General features: G+C 37.1%; 3 protein-coding genes across 4 annotated transcripts in view; 1 reads left to right on the top strand and 2 right to left on the bottom strand.

The window, feature by feature from the left end:
• The first annotated feature begins 440 nt into the window (after positions 1-440).
• Positions 441-3,572, top strand: rab33ba (RAB33B, member RAS oncogene family a). Its single transcript, XM_086085586.1, has 2 exons — positions 441-948; positions 1,414-3,572. Exons 1-2 carry the CDS (start codon positions 718-720, stop codon positions 1,903-1,905), a joined length of 723 nt encoding a protein of 240 aa, XP_085941712.1. The 5' UTR covers positions 441-717; the 3' UTR covers positions 1,906-3,572.
• A 1,229-nt stretch (positions 3,573-4,801) lies between these two features.
• Positions 4,802-13,968, bottom strand: LOC147167882 (uncharacterized). Of its 2 annotated transcripts, none has more exons than XM_086085083.1 (6): positions 13,590-13,968; positions 12,361-12,420; positions 9,480-9,611; positions 9,252-9,398; positions 5,350-5,407; positions 4,802-5,227 (listed from the first exon to the last, which is right to left on the bottom strand). In XM_086085083.1, the coding sequence occupies exons 1-6, from the start codon at positions 13,752-13,754 to the stop codon at positions 5,094-5,096; spliced, it is 696 nt and encodes a 231-aa protein (XP_085941209.1). In that variant the 5' UTR covers positions 13,755-13,968; the 3' UTR covers positions 4,802-5,093. The 2 variants fall into 2 exon arrangements, with proteins under 2 accessions (XP_085941209.1, XP_085941208.1); XM_086085082.1 differs by having other exon boundaries at positions 4,803-5,200.
• A 5,193-nt stretch (positions 13,969-19,161) lies between these two features.
• Positions 19,162-22,315, bottom strand: part of setd7 (SET domain containing 7, histone lysine methyltransferase) — a 17,505-nt gene continuing 14,351 nt past the window's right edge. The window contains exons 5-8 of the mRNA XM_086085651.1: positions 21,579-21,660; positions 21,381-21,498; positions 21,151-21,308; positions 19,162-21,070 (exon numbers count right to left, since the gene is read on the bottom strand). Of these exons, the coding sequence (XP_085941777.1) occupies positions 20,878-21,070; positions 21,151-21,308; positions 21,381-21,498; positions 21,579-21,660 (551 nt within the window). The 3' untranslated portion in view covers positions 19,162-20,877. The remainder of the gene's footprint in view (positions 21,071-21,150; positions 21,309-21,380; positions 21,499-21,578; positions 21,661-22,315) is intronic.

Raw genomic sequence — 22,315 nt, 5'->3', positions numbered from 1 at the left:
TTCTCATTAGGAAATATAAAATTGATTTGTTCAATTTTGTAGGCTTTTATAATCGCGATTAGTATCGGGCACCTATGTTTGTGGGCATATGAAGGTCATGATGTAACAGTGCCATCTATACTTTCAGGTGCATCAGGATGCAGATTGAAAATAAGAAACGAAATCTACCGATATTATTTTGTGTCTGGAGTTGCTAAACAGTCATGTTAAATATCATATACATGTTTTGTTTTTTTAATCCATGAGTTAGATAGGGGCACAACTAATGTAATATAGTTTGTTTATAATCAGTTTGTCTCGTATTTAATTGGTAAAAAATCTAAGTTGAATAAAGCAGCTTTTTGGACAGCATGTCAGGCGTTCCTTTTTATGAACGTAGCTCTTCAATGAGTTCTTCCGTTTCCGCCTCCAGTGAATGCAACAGTCAATTATCTCGCGAGAAGTGAGCACAGAGGGTAACGTGGCTTTGTGGCTGAAATGCAAATAAGAAAAAGGAGGAAAAAAATCAATCTGCACACTATTACAGACATATCAGCAAATATTAATGACTGTAACTGAAAGCCACACATGATCAGTCAGATTTAACATATACACATACGTTTCGAGAAACAGTAGCAGCTTTTCTTTTTATTGCTTGCTTGTCAACAACGGCGCTGGAGGGTAGCACTTAGCAGCGGTGAGTTGAAGGGAAAGGGGGCGTTCAGTTTGTCGGCGACCATGGCGGAGAGCGTTTCGTCGGGTGAATTCTCGAGCTCTCTGACGAACTCCGCCGGGCTTCCTCCGCCGAGGACTCGTATCTTTAAAATTATCGTCATCGGAGACTCGGGCGTCGGGAAGACGTGCCTGACCTACCGCTTCTGCGCCGGAAAGTTCCCCGAGAAGACCGAAGCCACGATCGGGGTGGACTTCAGGGAGAGGTTGGTCGAGATTGACGGCGAGAAGCTCAAGGTGGGCATTGTAGCTGATCATGTGAATTGATCAGTAATTGGTGATATCTATTAATAGCTCAGATACGTCCAATAAAACGTAGGATGTGTCTAACAGAAAGACATAAATTGTGTCACGTAAATCGTCTTCAAGTTTAACATGACATGTTATATTTCCCTGTTCTTTGGTTGCCTCTTCTGCCCCCATGAGATGATTTACACACTGTTAAGTGGCTGATGTGAGAAAAGTACTCAAGCATTTATATGCAGTCAAAAAAGTACAGACTGGAATGTAACCAAGTACAGGAAAACTTTGTTTTTGTTTTTTTACAAAAAACATGCATGTTTTCAGATTTAAAAAAGAGACAGAAATCATTATCGTTGCCGTCTTGCCGACATTATCTTCAATAAGACCATGGTTAGGATGGGGGATATCTTCCTTCTAAAATATCTCAACTAAATCAATGTGTGTTTTTTCTATGCACAGATCCAGCTGTGGGACACAGCAGGCCAGGAGCGCTTCAGGAAGTCCATGGTGCAACATTACTACCGCAATGTGCATGCTGTCGTCTTCGTCTACGACGTTACCAATGCTGCCAGCTTCCGCAGCCTCCCCGCCTGGATTGAGGAGTGTAAGCAGCACGCTTTGGGCACCGAAGTGCCCAGGATCCTCGTTGGAAACAAGTGTGACCTCCAAGACTCCGTCCAAGTAGGAACAGACGTGGCGCAGCAGTTCGCAGACTCCCACTCCATGCCTTTGTTTGAGACCTCTGCAAAGAACCCGAACAGCCAGGGCGGCATGAGGTCTGGCAATAGTGACCACGTTGAGGCTATTTTCATGACGGTGGCTCACAAGCTGAAGTCTCAGAAGCCTCTGATGTTGAGCCAGCCTCCTGCGGGATCAGGAGGGAGCATCAACTTGAGCAGCAGGGAGGACAGCGGTGATGGGTCACGGGGCTGGGCCTGCAGCAGCTGCTGATTGGAGGAGAGATGAGACGAATGGATAATGAGGATCCACAGACTGATTCACAGCCACAAAAAAGAAAAAGAAAAAAGACAGTTAATGAGCATCAATTGTTGGCTGGGGAGCAGGTAGATATCTGTGTTGGAATGGAAATAAGTTTGGACTCGGTGCAACAACATGATCATAAATTATTTCATCTGTTGCTTGTGCTCTTTGGCTGCCAAATATGGAGGACCAAAACTGCCAAAATTAAAAATAAATAAATGACTAAATGAATAAATGTCTAAAAAATGAAATTAAAAACTGATGTAAAAACTATAATAAAAAAATTAAATAAATAAAAAATATATATACAGTAAATAGAAAAACAAACTATATATATATCCCTAAATAAATAAAAGTAAAAATAAAAAAACAAGATTCAAAAAATTAAAATAAATATTAAAATAAATAAATACAAAACTAAATAAATAAATACAAAACTAAATATATAAATACAATTAAATATGAATCAATAAATAATTATATTTGTATTTTTGTTTTATTTTTTTGTTTTTATTTCCATGTATATTTTTTCTATTTAATTTTTGAATTATATTTATATCCGTTTTTATTTTCACTTTTATTCATTGATTTATTTCGTCATTTACTTATTTTTAATTTTGTCAATTTTGGTCCTCCATAGCCAAAAACACTAGATTTAATACAGAATTTGAAATGCATCTGTTGGTACAATAGTTGGAATGTGAAATCTAAGCATGATAATAGGATAAGCGCCATTAACTGTTTCTTCTTCGTCACCATAAAATACCTCAGTTCTCGAGAACTGACTTCACATTCGCACATTTATGGCAAAACTTGATTCTTAGGTAAATATCACCATATTACAGTTTGCAAATGTAAATCAAGGTCTGGCTTACTTTTCTATGGTGGCATCAGTAGTCGGGATGGCATATCTATGTATATATTGTGACATTGTAACTCAACAAGGAATTTCACAAAGAAGAGCATTTTAACACAGTAAACAAAGGGCAACAATGGACAACCACCAGTATTTTGTTTTTCATTGGCATTTGGCTGGCTGTTTGGGAAAAGTTATCCATTCTATTTTTGCTGTCACACATTCATTCTTTCAGTTGTTGAATAGACTGCTCCCAAAAAGGTGCTAAAAGCTGTATTCTGTGTACCCTTCATGTATTTTGATCATAGACATTCAAACGTTGCATATCGTACCGAAAAATACTTTTAGTCCTCAGTGGCAATGAGCCTTAAAGTTTCAGAAGCAATCCTCTTAACAGACCAGAGGATACTGTCCATAACCAAAGTTATTTAGTACCACTGCTGTGTGGCCACAGGTCTGCTGCACATTAACATCTACTAATAAGAAGCTGTCATTCAGTCTAACAAAGCAGCCTTCTCTCAGGTCAGAACAGTTTTTTTCTGGGGCAATGCACGTAGGGAGGAAAATTATAGCTGCACCTCAGCAAAGATTCTATGTGATTGCTGCTTTTTTTGTTCACTGTCTTCCTTTATATATGTATAAATAAATACATTGCATTAATTTGTTCTTTAGATTTTTTTCTTTTCAGGTTACGGACCTGTAGTACAAATCACTGGTCCTGTTTATCAAATAAATACTTTGCCATTGACTAATGAATTAAACTATTGGAGTAATGGTTGAAGTGGTTTTGTAGTGAATCATTGTGATACATTAACATCTCTATAAATAGCAGGGATGTAACGATATCCAAACATCACAATACGATATCACGATATGAAGGTCTTAGGTCATGATAAACTAATTATCCCAATATTGTGGAGAGAATGGCGATATAAAAAATTGTCACATTATTGTCAAAAAATGAGCTCATACTAAAAAAAAAACACAATATTGTGATTTTGTATATAAAAGCAATGCATATAAACAATCTACAATCTCTAATAACACTTAATATTGAGGCACTTACTTGCTAATGCACGCCCATATTGAGTTCCTCCACAAGCATATTACATTGCCCTTCATCTGACCGTTAGCGTGGATTTTAAAGATAAAAGGGCCAAAATGTACCTTGTGAAAATTAAAACGGCCCAAAAAAAAATTTGCCACCACAGGGTGCTAGAACTGCACATATGAAAATCAACCTGACTTTTTTGACAGATGTGCTGATTTTAATATTGTGATATGACAACGACGATATTGTATGGAGGACCAAAACTGCCAAAATAAAAAATAAATGACTAAATAAATACATTAATAAATGAAGAAAAGTGAAAATAAAAACGGATATAAAAAATATAATTAAAAACAATTAAACAACAAAAAATATATCCCCAAAAAAATACAAGTAAAAAAATTAATTTAAAAAACGATTCAAAATATAAAAATATACAAATAAATGTTTAAATAAATACAAAAATAAATATATAAATAGAGTTAAATATCAATCAATAAAAATGCTCTGCTCACATTTATTTCACGCAACCAATGAAAGACAGTTTGCAACAGCAGAGCCCAACCCAAGATAGGCTTAGGATCACCCCCTCATTTGAATAACATTTCGACCTGACAGAGCGTCAGCAGCATAAAATAAATTAGCAGAGCGTTTTTATTTATTGATATTTAATTATATTTATATATTTCAACATTTATTTCTATATTTCATCTTTATTGTTTTGTATTTTTATTTAGTGATATATATATATATATATATATATATATATATATATATATATATATATATATAGTATATTTTGTTTTTATTTCCATTTATATTTATATTTTGTGTTTAATTTTTGAATTATATTTTTTACATGTTTTTATTTATTTATTTATTTTTAATTGTGGCAGTTTTAATATCGCGATATCATAATATTGCCATTATCGCTACATCCCTAATAAATAGCAGGTAAACAAAGGCTTTGAAGGCTGAATTTATTAAATGACAAATTAAAAACAACTGACATTGTCACAACATAGAGGCAGTGAAATACTCCTTCACTTGCATTCAGATATTTGATAGTTGAAGTGTAGCTATATATTATCTAAGCGGCTATGTATAGTGATCTTCAGTGAAAGAATGATGCTACTGGAGTGCTCAGTGCTTGCTATCTGCTCTTTTAAGAAAAATGAAATGAATTGGCACAGTCTTTGAAAGCAGCATCACTTGTTCATGTCTGGTATGAAAAAATGCCAGAGCATCGTCTTAGGTCAGTCGGCTGTATGGAGGCAACTTAGAGGAATGTTCTTCCTCTGTAGTGCCACAGTCGGTCGACTGAGCTGGAGAGTTGAAGAGCCTGTCGTCACCTTCAGCTAAAAGCAGAAAGACAACATCAGACTCTAACGGTGAATAGCAAAAGGTTCAAAATGGTCAAATCTGAATGACTTCAAGATTGAGAACTTCTAGAAAAAAAAAAAAAAAAAAAAAGGAAAAAAAAAAAAAAAAGATTGAGAACTTCTACCTTGCCAGGTACACACCATCTCAGCATCCCCTGGGTCACACTGTGGAACCAGTGTCTCCTGCAATACACAGGAAAATTGGGCTAACATAGAAATGGAAGAGCTATTGGACTACACTCTAGATCATAGCTGTCAAACTCCGGTCCTCGATGGGATGTAGTCCTGCAGGTTTTGGAGGTTTCCCTCTTCCAACACAAGCTGATTCCAATCAGCAGGATCGTTATGCAGAGCTTGCTGATGAGCTGGTCATATATCAGCTGTGTTGGAGAACGGAAACATCCGAAACCTGCAGGATTCCGGCCCTCGCGGACCGGAGTTTGACACCTATGCTCTAGATCAGAGGTGGGCAATCTTGGTCCTCGAGGGCCGGAGTCCTGCAGGTTTTGGAGGTTTCTCGCTTCCAACACAAGCTGATTCCAATCAACAGGATCGTTATCAGGCTTATGCAGAGCTTCCTGATGAGCTGATCATATATCAGCTGTGTTGGAGAAGGGCAACATGCAAAACCTGCAGGACTGCGGCCCTCGATGCCCACCTCTGCTCTAGATGGTGTGTAGGGTGTCAGGCGATTAAAATGTTTAATCACATGACTTCTATAAGTTAACTGGCAATTAATCTAAAATTGTATATCTGTTCAAAATGTATAATAAATTATTTTTTCTGTAAGTTCTCAAACTCTTAACATAAGTGGAAAAAATGTTATGTAATAGAAATATGGCTGCATCATTTAGTCATTGATATAGTCATTTCATAATTCATAAAATTGAGTTAAAATTAAAAAAATGTACTGTACTGTAGTGTAAAATTTGTGTGATATTGATTTGTGTTGGTCATTTTTTCTGCCACTAGATGGCATAATTGCACATTGGCGACAGCTCAGTGCATTTTTCTTTTCCTATTAAGAGCTATTTAACTTTAAAAATAAGCAACTTGTGAAATATTGCACATTTTAAAAATTGTAAAATACAACTTTTCCCCAGTCTCCACAAATATATGCATTATTACTCAATTCATTACTGCAAAATTTTGACGTGGACGTGTCTGTTGCGTTGTAACTGGAATTCCCCCAGTACAGGCTTTCCAAGTAAGAGGCGGTCATTAATTGCGTGTTAGAAAAATTTGTGGCAATAAAGGACATTTAAATTAACTCAAAATTAATACACTAATTTTGAAACCACTAGTAAATATTATCTTTCTTCAGTGAATTTTTATATTTATTATGGTGCATACAATTGCAAAATGTATGAAGCAAAATGTGTGTGTGCGTCAGGGTTAGGGAGCAAAAAAAAACCCGGCAAATTCTGAGAACCACCAGTTTACAGGTTACACAATATACAGGTGCTCGTCAAAATTTTTTAATATCCTCAAAAAGTTGGATAATTTCCATAATTCCATTAAAAAAGTAAAACTTTCATAGATTATAGATTCAGGGCCCACAATTTAAGTGATTTCAAGTATTTATTTGTTTATTTTTACATTATTTGGGCTTCCAGTTCATAAAACCCATGAAAACAGGATGTCAAAAAATTTGAATAATGCGAAGAAATCACTATGAACTTCCCCAGTGTTTTGCATGGGGGGGAAGATGTTTTTTTTTTTCACAACGATATGTCAATTTTCAATAGTTGGTTGGATTCCCTTTGCCTTAACCACTGCTTCCATGTGCCGTGGCATTGTCTGGGGGTCCTGGAAGCTGTCAACTCTTTCTTGATGCTTGCTGTCAGCTCTTTGTTTTTGGGTCTGGTGTCCCTCATTTTACTCTCGATAGTACTGTATTACAACAGGAGAATGAGGGCCACAATTCAGTATCAAGAGGAAAATGAGGGCCACCAAAAACAAAAAACTGACAGCAAGCATAAAAAAAGCCAGGCTATGATACTTATGGTACTCTATGGCCACTTATGGTAGGTTTGTGCAATTATTCGAAATTAAATTATCATTTCAATTATTACACTCAATTACAAAATCAGCATAATTGTAAAAAAAGATTATTAATACAAATTTTTTAGTTGTTTAAATTTTATATTTGCACCTTTTTTTACATTTTAAAATAACTAATTAAATACATTTTGTTTCATCCAAAAGGAACTTGCATAATTGTAGTGTTTCAAATAATTTTATTTGTCTTAAATTTTATTTTTATTTTTTATGTTTAAATATTTTCTTGTTTTGTACCCTCAAAAAATACATGATCGTCACAGTGCACAAGCTGCACTCCAACTTCAAGTTTTTGCCAACATAAATAAATAAATAAATAGAAATGATTATAAATTATTTTTGAAATTAACATAATTATAGTGCTTTTTTTTTTTTAAATTGGTCTTATCTCATTTGCTCCCAAAAATGTATAAATTCGTTCTATTTTAAATATGACCATGCTCCCAAAGACGTATTTATAATTTTTTATGCTAGAGCATACAGAAGGCTTTGATGCAGCCTCTGAACTGAAGATAATATTTCATTACAAAAACGGCCAGCAGGTGGCAGTAGAGTATAAGAGATCAGCCAGGGCCATGTTGCAACAAGCTCTTTTCCTCACAATTTGAAATCGATTTTTGAATAACGATGAAACAAAATATATAAATAAATAAAAATGATTATACATTCTGTTTGGAATTCACATAATTATAGTGCTTCTATTTTTTTAATTGGTCTCAACTCATTTGCTCCCAAAAATGTATAAACACGTTCCATTTTAAATATTACCATGCTCCCAAAGACATATTTATAAGTTTTTTATGCTAGAGCATACAGAAGGCTTTGATGCAGCCTCTGAACTGAAGATAATGCTTCATTACAAAAACGGCCAGTAGGTGGCAGTAGAGTATAAGAGATCAGCCAGGGCCATGTTGCAACAAGCTCTTTTCCTCACAATTTGAAATCGATTTTTGAATAATGATGAAACAAAATATATAAATAAATAAAAATGATTATACATTCTGTTTGGAATTCACATAATTATAGTGCTTCTATTTTTTTAATTGGTCTCAACTCATTTGCTCCCAAAAATGTATAAACACGTTCCATTTTAAATATTACCATGCTCCCAAAGACATATTTATAAGTTTTTTATGCTAGAGCATACAGAAGGCTTTGATGCAGCCTCTGAACTGAAGAGAATGCTTGAAGCAATGGCAATTATTACAAAAACGGCCAGTAGGTGGCAGTAGAGTATAAGAGATCAGCCAGGGCCATGTTGCAACAAGCTCTTTTCCTTTCAATTTGAAATAGATTTTTGAATAATGATGAAACTTAGCTATATTCTAATGCTAATTGCTGCAAAACGGAAAAAGATAGAAATATACTTTTTTTCCCTGATGAAAGAAGAGACTAATTTTTCTCTTGGTATGTTCCATGTTTTTATAGCAATATAACACAATATTCTGCGGGCCTTGCAAAATCAGTCAAAATCCAGTAAAACAGGTAATGGGGGTTGCTTTAGTAAAAATGGCTGGGAGTGAATGGGTTAATATTTTTAAATGCTTAAACATTTTTTGTACCAAAAAATAAACAATCATTTGAATAATTGTGATTTCAATTATTGCCAAAAATAATCGTGATTATTATTTTTTCCATAATCGAGCAGCCCTAAGTTATAGATTCACAAAAATAAATTTTGCGCCATGAAAACGACTGGAGAGATAAGCATCCGCTGAGAAAAGAAAATGAGCAGCTCGAGGCATTTGTGAAAAGTGAGATGCATTTGCAAGCTTGTCAACATCATAGAAACAACCAGGGAAAATGATACTATCCCTGCAGTGAAAATACCATTGAAGAGTTCTGCTAATGGAAAAATGGTCTCCATCATAAAGCTAACTTTATTCTAAGATTGACCACTGCATAGTTTGCTAATCTGATAGTAAATGTACTGTAGTAATGTAATGCCGGCATTATTTGTTCCCACCAGTCCAGTTCGGGCGTCGTAGCAGCCACACCGGGGTAGACTACAACAACCGGCGTAAGCAATGAGAGAAGACAGGAGCAAGCTCAGGCCGCAGCTCAGCAGTGCGGTGGCGTTGGCACCCTTCACCATCCGATGGAGAACAAACGTCTGTGTAGAGACAACAAACAAGCATGACTGGTGCACTCAAGTGTGATAATGATATAGGGATCGTTTTGGGACTGTGATTACCACTTTGGGACTGTCGTGATGGTGGAAGACCTCCTTATCTTCTTCTCCATAAGTAAGCGTTAGAGAAGAATAGCCCAATACAAACACAGAAGCCACGCAAGAGAGGCACGCTGCCGCCACCATCACACTCACCTGGATGGACCAAAGTACACTCAAGGATATTATCATGTGCACGAGTTGCTATTTAAAAAAATTAAATTAAGTGGTTAGTGACAATAAAGACGTGGCGTGAAAAAAAAAAAATCTTAAAATCATGTGATTGACTTGCTGTGGCAGGACTGGTAGGACACAGAGCTGGCTCGTTCATTTAGCAGATGTAAAACGCACTGTGGACTCTGGGGGGGCAGGCGCCAAAACTCGCGTGAAAACTTCAATACAATTTATTCAAACGTATTTTTACTACTATATTAAATTGTTTATTTTTAAATCAAAAGGAAAGAAAATTCTATTGAAATTAATATGAATAATCTATTAAGCGGAGAAGAGCGGAGTGAATTAATTTTAAATCAGTGTTCCTGCATCTTAGCTGTGCTCACCTGCGTTGAATTACCTCTTAATTAGTTGCAGTTTGTATGATACATAAAAATAAAACTATTCCATGAATGAGTAATGACATTTGAAATACTGTAATCTTTTTTTTGTGTAAAAAAATTCCATATTAAAGGGCAATAGGAAGTTGTAGATATAATATTTTACGTTATGTTAAACTAAAATGTAAAACAAAAAACTAAAACAACCCTGACTACCTCATTTGTTGTGGACAAAAGTAAAACATGAGTAAAACTAAGGCTTTTATAGAAGTCAAAATTGTGTTTCAGTTACAACGTACACTAACTAATTTTTCTTAATTTTGTATATTTTTTATACGTTTTGGGGGAACTAATGATTTGACCCCCCCCCACCCCCCCGAAAAAAGCCTTTAAAAAAAGTATTATTATTATTTTTTTTAAGTTAACACATTACAACATAAGACAATTGCCGAAATTCGCCAAAGAAAGCTGATTTTTATTAAACATTAACAGGTTGCAAAAAAGAAAAGAAAAAAAGGCTGATTTTTGTCGGGGTCGACGGCTCCCCTCTCTGGTTTTCATGCATGCCAGATCCACCACACCAGCATCTACCGAAATTCAAACACAATCTGCTTCTTCCTCTGGTCATTGAATCGGTGGAGGCTGATGTCTGTGGATCTCACTCTGCTTCATCTATCCTTCTTTCCTTTGGTCTCTTGAGGTCTCCCTAATTTGTTAGAATTTAGATGTTTCTGGGGTTGGTGAAAGATTCTGGTTGGTAACCCGGTGGGTAGTAGGTGATGTCTGGTCGGTGCTGGATTTCACTTTAATTTATTTTCTTTGATCCTTCCTCGGGTCTCCTGACAACCTCATGACTAGCTGGATTCTGAAGTATTCGGTTTAGGTGAACGGTATGGGATTTTTAATAGGTTTTAGGTGAATTAATGAGTACACACTCAACCGCACGCACACATGCACACACACACCCGCACATGCACATACAAAAAAAAAAGAGCAATGATGATGACATGTCAAATCGGTAAGATTCCAAAATGAACAATACTGAGCTTTCTCTAAGGAAAAATGAAAAAAAAGGAAGTATAGGGTAAATTATTTCCTAGGGCGCCACATTAGATCATTAGATTAGGGCAGGCCATGGTAGAAGAAGCGGGAAGTCGCAACAACTGATAATGTAAAAAAATAAAAATAAAATAAATATTGAACAAGTCCAATGTGCATACAGATAATTCATTGGCCTGTATCTAATTATTTACCACCTGAGTCATATATTATGGCTTGATGCGCTAACCTTTATTTTGCTAACGACCAATTTTACATTGGCTGATGTGATGGCCAGTCAAGTAGACTTCCACTGCAAATGCTGGTCAAAGTGTAAATATGATTTAGATTTGGGAAAAAAAAGTCTTTATTCTTTTTTATCTTAAATGTTCAAAAATTATCTGCCATATACTTTAACTTATTAACTTTTGTCTTCATCACTCAAAATTAAACTGTCTGTAACGACTAAGCTTTGGTCCTGTAGTCGCCGTGGATGGATGTGGGAGATGTTTTGACACGTTTGACGAATGCTGCCTTCATGTGGTATCGAAATTATGGTAAATACCACATGTCGAGTAGAAAATTGCACATGAACGCCCCCTCATGTTGTATTTTCTACTGGACAACTGGGAATTTATTTTGATACCCGAGTTTCTGAGTTGAGAGAACTTTTCAAGTTTCAACATGGCGGAGAGGGCTGAAGGATTTGTGAATGGCAAGAAATATTAACACTTACAAGGGTGTTAACGTCCGCTAGCACGTTGTTTTAAAATCCACATAATTACGTAGCATACACAATTCAATGTCATGTCCTTTACAACTCATCATTTGCCGTAATTGTTCGGTTATACGAGCAAAGAGTACATCAGCTGCTATGAGTATTTTATTTTTTTGCTATAACAAAATAATGATTAGGAGTTTCCGAGTGGTAAGGTCCATCTTTCCCATAGCATGTGAAGGCAGGGTTAGCAAATATTTGTCCACAAAAAAAAATGGCTTCAATGGTTCAATCCAAAACAAACGTGGCATAAATTAGGCTCCTAACTTTCTAACTGAAATTCTATTTGAGAAATTAATGTATGAGCAAGTGTTTGAGTGTTTGTGAGTGCTTGTGAGTGTTTGCAAGTGGTAAAAACCGTATGACCTGACACCTGTGCTTAAAAGGATTAGGGAGGGAGGGTGGAGAGGTCCAGGCAGTGCCTACACTGCCACCTGTGTTCATGTACCGCAAATAAAAGCAAAATAACATGTGACTCCTACACTGACCGTTATGGAAATTTTGATCTACATACAGAACAGTGTATAGAACTTACCAGAATTGCATTTTTCCTTTGTGATGCAAACAGAGCCAAAACACCTGGCCAAGCCATGATCTAAAAAAACAAAACATAAAATGGATATCAAACAAAAGAAAATAATAAAGACCATTGCAAGAAAGATTACCAGTCACAATAGTTTATTCCTAATCTGAACAATATCTGTGTACTGTACTGGCAATTTTATCATCCTAAAACAATTGACACATGGCAACTCAACCAAATATACATTTAGAATCAATAAAATCAATAGGGATGACTAACTTGCTGACGACTGTTCAAAATCACATTCACTCAACTAGAAAGAACCCGACATACATGTTTTTGGACTGTGGGAGGAAATTGTAGCACCTACAGAAAATCCACTCAAGCAAGGGGACAGCATGCAAACTCCACACAGGAAGGCGAGAACCCCGATCCAAAACCACCACTGTGAAAAAGGATGTGCTAAGCACTCAGTCCCTGAAATGTCATTTTCATTCAAAATTTAGATTTTCTGCCATGTTTCACTCATTTTTTAATTTCAAAATGTGACTTCTGTTTAATTACAGTATTTTAGTTCTTAGTTTCACTTTGATGAAATAGGCCAAGGGAAGGCGCACATAAACAATTAGTATTGTCAGTGTTATAAAGGAAATACACATACTCCAAAAATGAGAAATATGAAGAAACAAAGAAACACAATGCAAAACTATGTTGACTATCATCGCACTGCAGCAAGGGGGAGAGAGAGAGAGAAAAAATCCCAAAAGACAGACAGTCCTTTCTATAGTCTCGAAAGAAATTTGTTTAAGGTTTTCTTTTTCTGAATCATTTCAAAATGTTGCTTCATTTTAAGTATATTTAAAATACCAACTTGTCTATGGTTTGGATGGCGACCAGTTCAGGGTGTAGCCCGCCTTTGGCCTAGATAGACGTTAGAACCCGTTGTTCTGCTCCATCCTGACCATACATACGTGATGATGTACTTGCGTGTACATTATCATTTGTAAAATTACTTAAATGTGAGAAAAGACCAATTGATTACTTTATGTTGTTTCATTATCCAATGGAAATGCAGGAAGAGCTCTCTGAACTCCTGCTGTGGATGTAGCAATCTTACATTCAATTCATGTTTTAAACAACAACAACAAAAATAGTTAAGAGTAGTGAACCGATATCCAATGTCTAACTGTCTTGACTATTTCCATACACGACTGCGCACTGCGCAGGTGCGAACTTCTCACCATTGCACCCCACACTGGTGTCCTGGTTGTGCTCAGCGGGGTATCCTTGCGGAAAACAGCATCCATGAAGCCGCAGATCGCACAGAGAGCCGCGCACGCCACTTGGAGGACACCAAGGACGAGGACGCGCTTTTGGTTAAAAATTAAGTACCTGTAGCGGTCCATGTCCAGGCGTCAACCCGCTCGATGGTCAACCAAAGCACGCCACGGCTGACCCAAGCGAAAATTAGCTTCGCGTCGAAAAACACGAGTCGCACTGGGCAAGTGTCTTTAAAAATCCAAATTATGAGTACTTGATTCAGGTCGCTCGGGTTTTTCTGTAATCCTTCAAATGGCGTCTGACCGGCAGCGGGCAGAGGTTGTAAAGTTGCTTTCAGTCGAAGCTGAACTGTAGGAAGTTAAATTAATCATTAACCTGCACCAGTGCGTTCAAGTGCCAGGTAAACAGGAAATTGTGTCCTGATTTTCTAATGGCAGGATTCAATGCACCACCACCTGCCACACATTACAGTACCTTCAATAATAATTATTCCAAGTAAAATAAAAGGGGAAATACTGAAATGACGAACTAAGCCAGTACCCACCACACGGAAAAATATACAAAGGTAGAGATGTTACGCTCGAGCCTTCCTGTTCGAATATGATTCGAGCAAATGAAGTGGAGGCTTGTCCAAGCAGTGTTCCGACAACTGCTTCGGAGATGCCGAAAGCCACGTGACCACTGCAAACGAGGCCTCGAACGTCTCAGACCTGTCAACGACTTCACGCTGTTTCGCGGGAAAGATGAACTCGGTGTTGGACAAACCTGCCTACAATTAAAGTCCGAATTACATAATACAAAATAGGAAAGGTTTTGAACATTTGGCTCAAATAGTTTTTTCCATTTTAGGATTATGGAACTACGTATACCATATAATAAAAACAAAATCCCTGTTCACAAGCACTGCACCTACACATTACATTATGTAGGGTAAATTTTACTATATTTAAAGTGGGACCAAATAGACCGTTTTAGAGTAATATTTACACTTGGAAGAGAGTAAAATAAAGAATTGGAAAAATAAGAGTCAAAATTTGAGGAACGAACTCAACCTTCACCTTGGGAGACAGATGATCTACTCTCTCAGTCACGCAGCTTCTGATGTGCATTGGTATATATATCACTCATGTCAGCTGGAATCTTCCTGACTCAGAGACAAAAAACAATATTTTTGGTCTCTTGGAGATAAACAAACAGTAGGAGTGACATAGCTTAGGTGGTAGTGTGGCAGTCTCCAAAGCTGAAGGTCGTGAGTTTGTTCCTCAACTAAAGAGAAACTTTTATTATTTTTTTTTCAATTCTGTATTTTATTCTCTTCCAAGTGTAAATACATATTAGCCTACTCTTAAAATACTGTTTTGAACACCACAGACAAAAACAGACACAGACTTAAAAGGTCAACTTTACTTGTGTAAATCACACTTTAAAAGGACGACAAAATCCCACAGTTGAAAAAGATAGCGAGCATCCACTAAAACTTTATTGAACTTATGAAATGCTGAGGCTCATACATGATAGCAAGGAATGAAGCTTTGAAAACAGTGATTCTAAAAATTCCATGTGCGCAAGTTTGACCAGCAGATGGAGCTCTTGCAGTGTGTCAAATGCCTCGAAGAAGTGCATCGTTTTAGGGCAATTGTCTCAAAAGTGGTTCATTGTTTCGGAAAGCTTCAGTTTCTCCATCCCTATACAAAGGCCCTTCCCGTATGACATCATGTTTGTGTGCCATGTACAAAGGCAACCATGCTGGATGACAAGCGGTGGACTATAGTGAGTTACAAAACAGTCTGCGCAAGTTAAAACAGTCGCTCAAGCCGTGATCACAAAAATGGTGAACTTCTGCGCTGTCTATGGTTGCGCTAAACACGTACCAACTATCCAGTGAAATAATTATTTTTGATAGCACCCGACCCTAGCCTGCAAAACAGACTCATCGCTGTGTACGCGGTCGAAATGAATGAAGCAGTTATGTGAAAGACAGTGACAAATGGTTAGACAATGGCTATCAAATCTTCTACAACATACAAGGATAAGCTCAGATCACTTTATATGAGATACGTTTTTCTTTTTCATGTGCAGTAGGTCATAAGATTGACCTTTGATTGTAAATTCCAGGCAGAAGTGATGCCTACCTGTTTTCATATCCATTTCTAAAGATCAGGATCATTATCAGGCTTGTGCAGAGCTTTCTGATGAGCTGATTATTTGAATCAGGTGTTGTTGAAGAATAGAAACATCTAAAACCGGCAGGATTCCGGCCCTCGAAGACCAGGATTTGGGTGGCTGGCCTTCCACTATAGCACTGCACTGACCCACATTTAGTGGAGACCGTGGCTTGATGTCATCTTTACATATTTGGTGGAATCAATACATTATATATAAACAAAATGTGTACTAGATGAAAGACCAAAGTCTCAAGTAAATATTTTGTATTCATGTCATTGTCATATTTTGTGTCAATGCAGATAGAAGCAATCAAATAAATAGAGAGTGTGAACATGTGAATGCTGCCCCACCATCAGTTAAGTTGTTTCGCTATATGGGATAAGATATCACACTGGATTTTGCAACTAATAAAACAAGTACAAAATTATTCTTGTTCTCCTGTTGTTTTTTTAATTGAAGTCAGCCAAAGATATTTCTTTGTCATTGGTTTTGAAAATGTACTATAGTCATTGATCAAATGTTAACATAGTTTTATGAAACATGCACTGGATTAAAAGTCCTCAGAAACTGCTGGCATGTAGGTCATCATAGGCTAGCTCTCAGCCGCAAATGCCTGTTTTGCCTTCTTTAGACTGAAAATTTGAGATGAAGTTGATTTTTTTTTAAGCATTTCAGTTAATGGATGGATGGTTCATCATGAAACTTAAACCTGTCATGAAATGTGTACATACTGCAGTTCCAACAATAACTGGAAAATCTATTTTTAAACGATGACACAAAATCTGACCAACTAATTACAGCACTCGTCAGACACATCATCCGAACGGAAGTTCTGGCATACGTAAACAGAGTTGCCAGAGGTGCATTTTTCATTGGACCATTCTTTGCATATGTGACAACAAACCCCCAAATGACTGAGAAATGTTGCCCCAAAGGCATGACAAGACACCTGTGAATCTCTCCTCTAATGACTTGAGTCCACATGATTTGTTGCTAGAATTTGTCTATGTACAACACCTCAAAATATATAAAAGTTATAATATTTGACTTGGGGTTGTGCAAAATAGTTAACTGGCACTCAGCTCAGCTCACAATATTCTATTTCTCTTCTCAATACAGGAGCCAACCCCTGACCATTTATATGAAGAAAACTAGTTGTGCCCTCTGGTGGAGAAGAAAATCAATTGCAATGAAACTTACTCATGATTACAAGCCCCGGTCTCCAGCCTTAGCTAAAAAAGTGGCGCCATAGGCGAGATTTTATATAGTGCCCCATTCTATCAAAGATTTACATATCGCTGACGTCATACCTCCAAAATCGCCACTTTTCAGGAGACCCCCAAAATGTTCTACCATAATAACAAACATTGCATCCTCAAAGGGAGCAATCAATTTTCAACAGTTTGGAATGGTCAATAATTTTTAAATAAATAAATAGATAGATAACGCCCAAGTGTTGACTGTCACTGACCAAAAGTATAGATTAGTGGAAAAAATTTAAAATTTACCAACTAGGAGGTTCCGGCCTGGCGCCAGCGATATCGTTACAAAATAAGTCAAATTTTTAACATTGCCTTAAATTTTGACAAGATCACATTAAACAATTCAAAATATAAAATTGTTTTTTTATTTTTTATTAATGACTGTATTATTATTGCCGAACAAAACATACACAACTTGACCTCTCGTTCGGCCGTTTTCCCTCTTTTTATCTTCCCACCGTGCTCTGGGCAATTTTGGTAATTTTCACATGTTCACAAAGTGGTCTGGCATCACATCAATACATTTACCCCTCTTGCCACAAAGCGGGAGCAGTCTACCGATCGGCCAGAGGAGGGAGTATTTGCTACCAAAATCAGGCATTGCTGTTTTCAATGTTAGCTGTTCCATGGTTAGTTGTCATTTTATTGTAAATATATGCAGCTTCCCCACTTAAAAAGAGATTAGCTCATCCACAGAATATTTAATATAGATTTCATTCAATGATAAAGCAACATTTTTTTTAATTTTTTTTAACATTCAGTAGTTTGACTTTTCATCAAGAAGTTTCATTCCTTACATTTGTCACTGGCAATGAGGCGCATTATGCGCATTTGAATTCGATTCAGGACTTTGAGGAAAAACAAAAAAAACCCAACATGTTATTGTAAATAAGGGTAAGCAATACAGAAACATAATAAATATTTCAGTTCTTCAAGCAACAGCCTTGTATTTACTGCTGTTTTTACTTCTTAGTTTAACATTCTATTGAGTTTTAATTTAAAATATTTGGACTAAAAAGGACATTATTTCAAATGTTGTTCTGTCATGTAATTGCTTGCTTCTCCTTGCTCATTTAATTGTTAATATGAATTTGAATTTACCCTTCTTTCATTTGGACTAAGGTGAAAATTCACTGTAGTTTTGGCGCTCCCTAGAGTCCATTGCACCCTTTGCATCTGCCTATCTCGCCTAACAGGCAAGCTGGCCATATTCTAATATTTGTGCCGTGGAATTGTATGATGCGCTGTATGTATGGTGCCCTGCGATTGGCTGGGAACCAGTTCAGGGTGTACCCCGCCTATTGCCCGAAGCCAGCTGGGATAGCTCCAGCACCCCCCGCGACCCTTGTGAGGAAAAGCGGTTAGGAAAATGGATGGATGGATGGAATTGTATTATTTTATTCCTTTAAGTCAACTATCTTCATTTCATAGCATTTCAAATCTTCACTGCTTCTAGTAGTGTATGTATGTGACATTAGATACTAGTTTTTTTTTGTCCCATCAGATTTCAACCACTACTATATGATGCCATGTCATTGTAATCTGCTTAGGCACTTTAGAATTCGTATTTCTGGACAGTGTAAATTCAACTATTTGCAATTGGGCTGTTTCTGTAAGCAATCAGATTTCACTTTTGTCCTCACAGGGCCTGCCACAGCATCAACATTCATCAGTCTTTTGCCCACTTGGTCAGAGCAAAATATGTTATATGCAACTTTGACAAACAAAACACATCTGTAGCGTTCTGTACATGATTACTTTTAATAATCACCCTATGTCTCAAGTATGTATTTTTTCCTCATGTTATTGGAAACTATTGATGGTTTCTATATTTGTGGTGTGATGATGGTATTCAGAGGTAGATTAAGTCAGGTATGCACTGGGCCACGTACCAAATGCACGGTCCTACATATCAGAATGCACAGAATGTAAACTGATCGTACTGTATTTTGGTCAAATTTGATAACAGACAATGGTCATTTGGATTTTAGCAATGATTAGTTTGTATCCATTTTGCGTACAACCAACTCAATGAATGAAGTAGATCATCATCCACTAATGTGTTGTGCATAAGTGGTTGCAAGGATTGAACTCCACAATAAACTGCTTCCAAAAATAAATATTTATATTGTCGACTGTTAGCCAACTCAATAAACACACTTGTGGATAATAATAATAGGGATGTAACGATAACAGCAATATTGTCATCGTCATGTCACAATATCAAAAGCAGCATATGTTAAAAAAAATAGAAAGAAAAAGAGTCAGGCTGATTTCCATTTGTGCAGTTCTAGCACCATCTGGTGGTTATTTTTTTGTAGTGCAGTTTAATTTTCACAAGGCATGTTTTGGCCCTTCTATGTTTAAAATCCATGCTAATGCTCAGATGAAGGGCAATGTAATATACTTGAGAACAGAGTCAATATGTGGAAGAACTCAATGAGTGCATTAACAAGTAAGTGTCTCAATATTAAGTGTTATTAGTAGGGATGCACAATAATACTATTTTCAACCGATACAGATAAACCAATAATTTAGAAAGCTCCAATGTCGATAACCGATAAGTGAGCCGATAATTGTTTGCAAAATTAACTTGAATACAAATATACTGTCGAGTCCTACTATAAGTCTAACATGTACAAATACATTGAAACATTGTGTAAAGCACCACAAAGCTGAATTTTATTGATATCTCTGCTTCAATGACAACTGGTAACTCATTTTGAATTTGCCAAAACATAACAGTCATGTTTTAAAAATGCAACAAAAAACTGCAAGGGTAACATTTTGGGGAGACACAGTAAAGAAAGCCCACACTGACAACTGCTAAGTCGCCATGATGCATCCTCTGTCAACACGAGGTCTGTTGGGCGCATTACGACGTCACAAATATGCAACACTAAAATAACCGAGGGGACGGGTTGAGGAGTTGGGCACAACTTGAGCCATAACCACAACAGATGGACCAACATGGCATGTCTAATATTATCGGCGGATTTCTTTATCATCTGGTGCATCTGTATGACGTCAAATTGGTTGATAATTGCCGATAATTATCGTGCATCCCTAGTTATTAGAGATTGTAGGTTGTTCATACACTCTAAGAACAGTTGGGTTAAAAGTGACCCAATTATGGATAAAAAAATGGACCGATCCACTTTATGGGTCAATTTGACCCAACTTTCTGGGTTGTTTTATACAAAATGAAGTAAACGATCTGACCAATATTTATGAATAGTTTTACACTAAAAGACACATTTCTGGACTCAAAGTTGTGTCAAATTCACCCAACTCCATTTGATTGGTCCAGTTCGGTCAATTTTTGACCCATAGCTGGGTTTTTTTTTTTTTTTAGAGTGTATGCATTGCTGTTACGTACAAAGGCACAATATTATTATTATTGTTTTTAGTATGAGCTTTTTTTTTTTTATTACAATATTGTGATCTTTTTTGTATCGCCAACCTCCCCACAATATCGTGATAATTATCGTATAGTGACCTTCATATCGTGGTATCGTATCGTGACGTTTGGATATCGTTACATCCCTAAGTAATAATAAAGACACCTGTGGGTTACATTTCCACAGACACCATGATCATACCTAAAATGAAATGGTGGAGGGTGTTACAATACTTAAAATTTAAAATCAACATGAGAAGACATTGAAAATAGTTTTGACTTTTTTTTCTTTTTTTTTGCATAGATCTTGCCTCAATCTCAAAGGGATTCAGCTCAAAACAGTCCATGTTGTTCAGCATAGTGTCCTTTCCTATTGTATTTAGCAGGGTGTTGTATTTTCCGCGAGTATTATTTGCAGTCTCAAAAGGCTGTCGGAGCTGCCTGTCCACGTTGGAACACATGCAGCTCCTGCTTGTACCAGTCAGGGGCCTCTGGGCCATTCTTCTGGGTCGCCTCATGTTCGTAACCATAGGCAACGGTCAGCTCCTCATTCTTCTGCACAGCCTTGATTGTTCGGATGCATTTGATGGACCCAAAACGGGGGTGAACAAACCTAGGGTGCGGTGCGGGTGGGAGGTACACTTCAATCACAACAATCACATTGTCAAATATTCCAAGTGTTTTAGTACTTACATGTCATATTTGCAGTTGGGGATAAAGGAGTGGTTTGCCTTGTGACCTAGAGTGGCGCAATATCGTTGTGTCTGATCAAATGGCTGAGGTACGTCAATCACAGTGTCCTCATCTAATGAGATTGTGTTGCAGTTCAAGGCCCAATCTCGGTTGTCCACCTGAGGATTAAATTACAATAAGAATCGACACTGTAGGAAAAGGATGCGCGATAATCCTAGGACTATCCGCACCTCCGAGTGTGTGATTCGTATTCCATTATAAAAAGCCACCACGGTGTCTTGTTCAGCATCGGTCTTGGCAAACAGACCTTGTCCAGCGCCTTTAATCAACGAGTCTGCCACAAACACCCTGAACAAAAACACGTACTACATATTGCTAAATCCTGCAACTCTGCTTGAAAGCCTTATTTAAAGCTGACCTTCACGTACCTTTGGCTCTCGTAAGGGTCTGGCAGCAGAGCATGAGTAGCAATACAAGTGGACGTGGACTTGTCGTATGTATAAACAGCACCTTGAAAAAGCAGAATTGCATTTAAGATTGTATTGAAACGGTCACTGTGCGTTATAACACAATGGAACAACAATAATTGAAAGTTAAAGACAATATGGAATTGGCTAGCTGTAACAACTGTGATGACTTGTCCCAACTGTGGAACATCAGTTTACAAATGCCTGTTTAATGAACATTAGGGCTGGGCAATAAATCAAATTCATTTGATTAACTAATTCAAAGCCAAAAACGCATAAATACGGTTTTAATACTTTGTCCGGCACTCCCCAAAAATTTTGTATATGTTTTTATATGCTAGAGCATACAGAAGGTTTTGATGCAGCTTCTGACATGAAGAAGTTGCTTAAAGTAATGGGAGTTATTACAAAAAATGGCCAGCAGAGTATAAGAGATCAGCCAGGGCCATGTTGCAACAAGTCTTTTCCCCACCGTTTTTAACAGGTTTGTGAATAATAATGAAAGCGAGCTGTATTTGTACGGATACAAATACACATTTTTCCGGATGAAAGAAGAGACTGTAATCTTCTTTGGTATGTACCTATGCCTAAGAAGTCGGTATTCACTTGCCTTAATGATTATCACCCAGTCACATATATACGCACGCACGCACGCACGCACGCACGCACGCACGCACGCACGCACGCACGCACGCACA

This window comes from Leptonotus elevatus, chromosome 9 (assembly GCF_054856555.1).
Source record: "Leptonotus elevatus isolate MCC_2025b chromosome 9, RoL_Lele_1.0, whole genome shotgun sequence".
In the NCBI taxonomy this organism is placed as follows: domain Eukaryota; kingdom Metazoa; phylum Chordata; class Actinopteri; order Syngnathiformes; family Syngnathidae; genus Leptonotus; species Leptonotus elevatus.
The sequence above is the reverse complement of the archived record's forward strand: the minus strand, read 5'-3'. Positions and strand labels throughout refer to the sequence as shown.

Excerpts from the sequence above, each read along its gene's own strand:
- LOC147167882 (XM_086085083.1), bottom strand. The coding sequence starts at position 13,754 with ATGGACCGCTACAGGTACTTAATTTTTAACCAAAAGCGCGTCCTCGTC. Across the intron at positions 9,612-12,360 it reads AAAGGAAAAATGCAATTCTG|GTGAGTGTGATGGTGGCGGC; the intron begins GTAAGTTCTATA and ends TGGTCCATCCAG. Across the intron at positions 5,408-9,251 it reads ACGACGCCCGAACTGGACTG|GAGACACTGGTTCCACAGTG; the intron begins GTGGGAACAAAT and ends TGTGTATTGCAG.
- rab33ba (XM_086085586.1), top strand. The coding sequence starts at position 718 with ATGGCGGAGAGCGTTTCGTCGGGTGAATTCTCGAGCTCTCTGACGAAC. Across the intron at positions 949-1,413 it reads TTGACGGCGAGAAGCTCAAG|ATCCAGCTGTGGGACACAGC; the intron begins GTGGGCATTGTA and ends TTCTATGCACAG.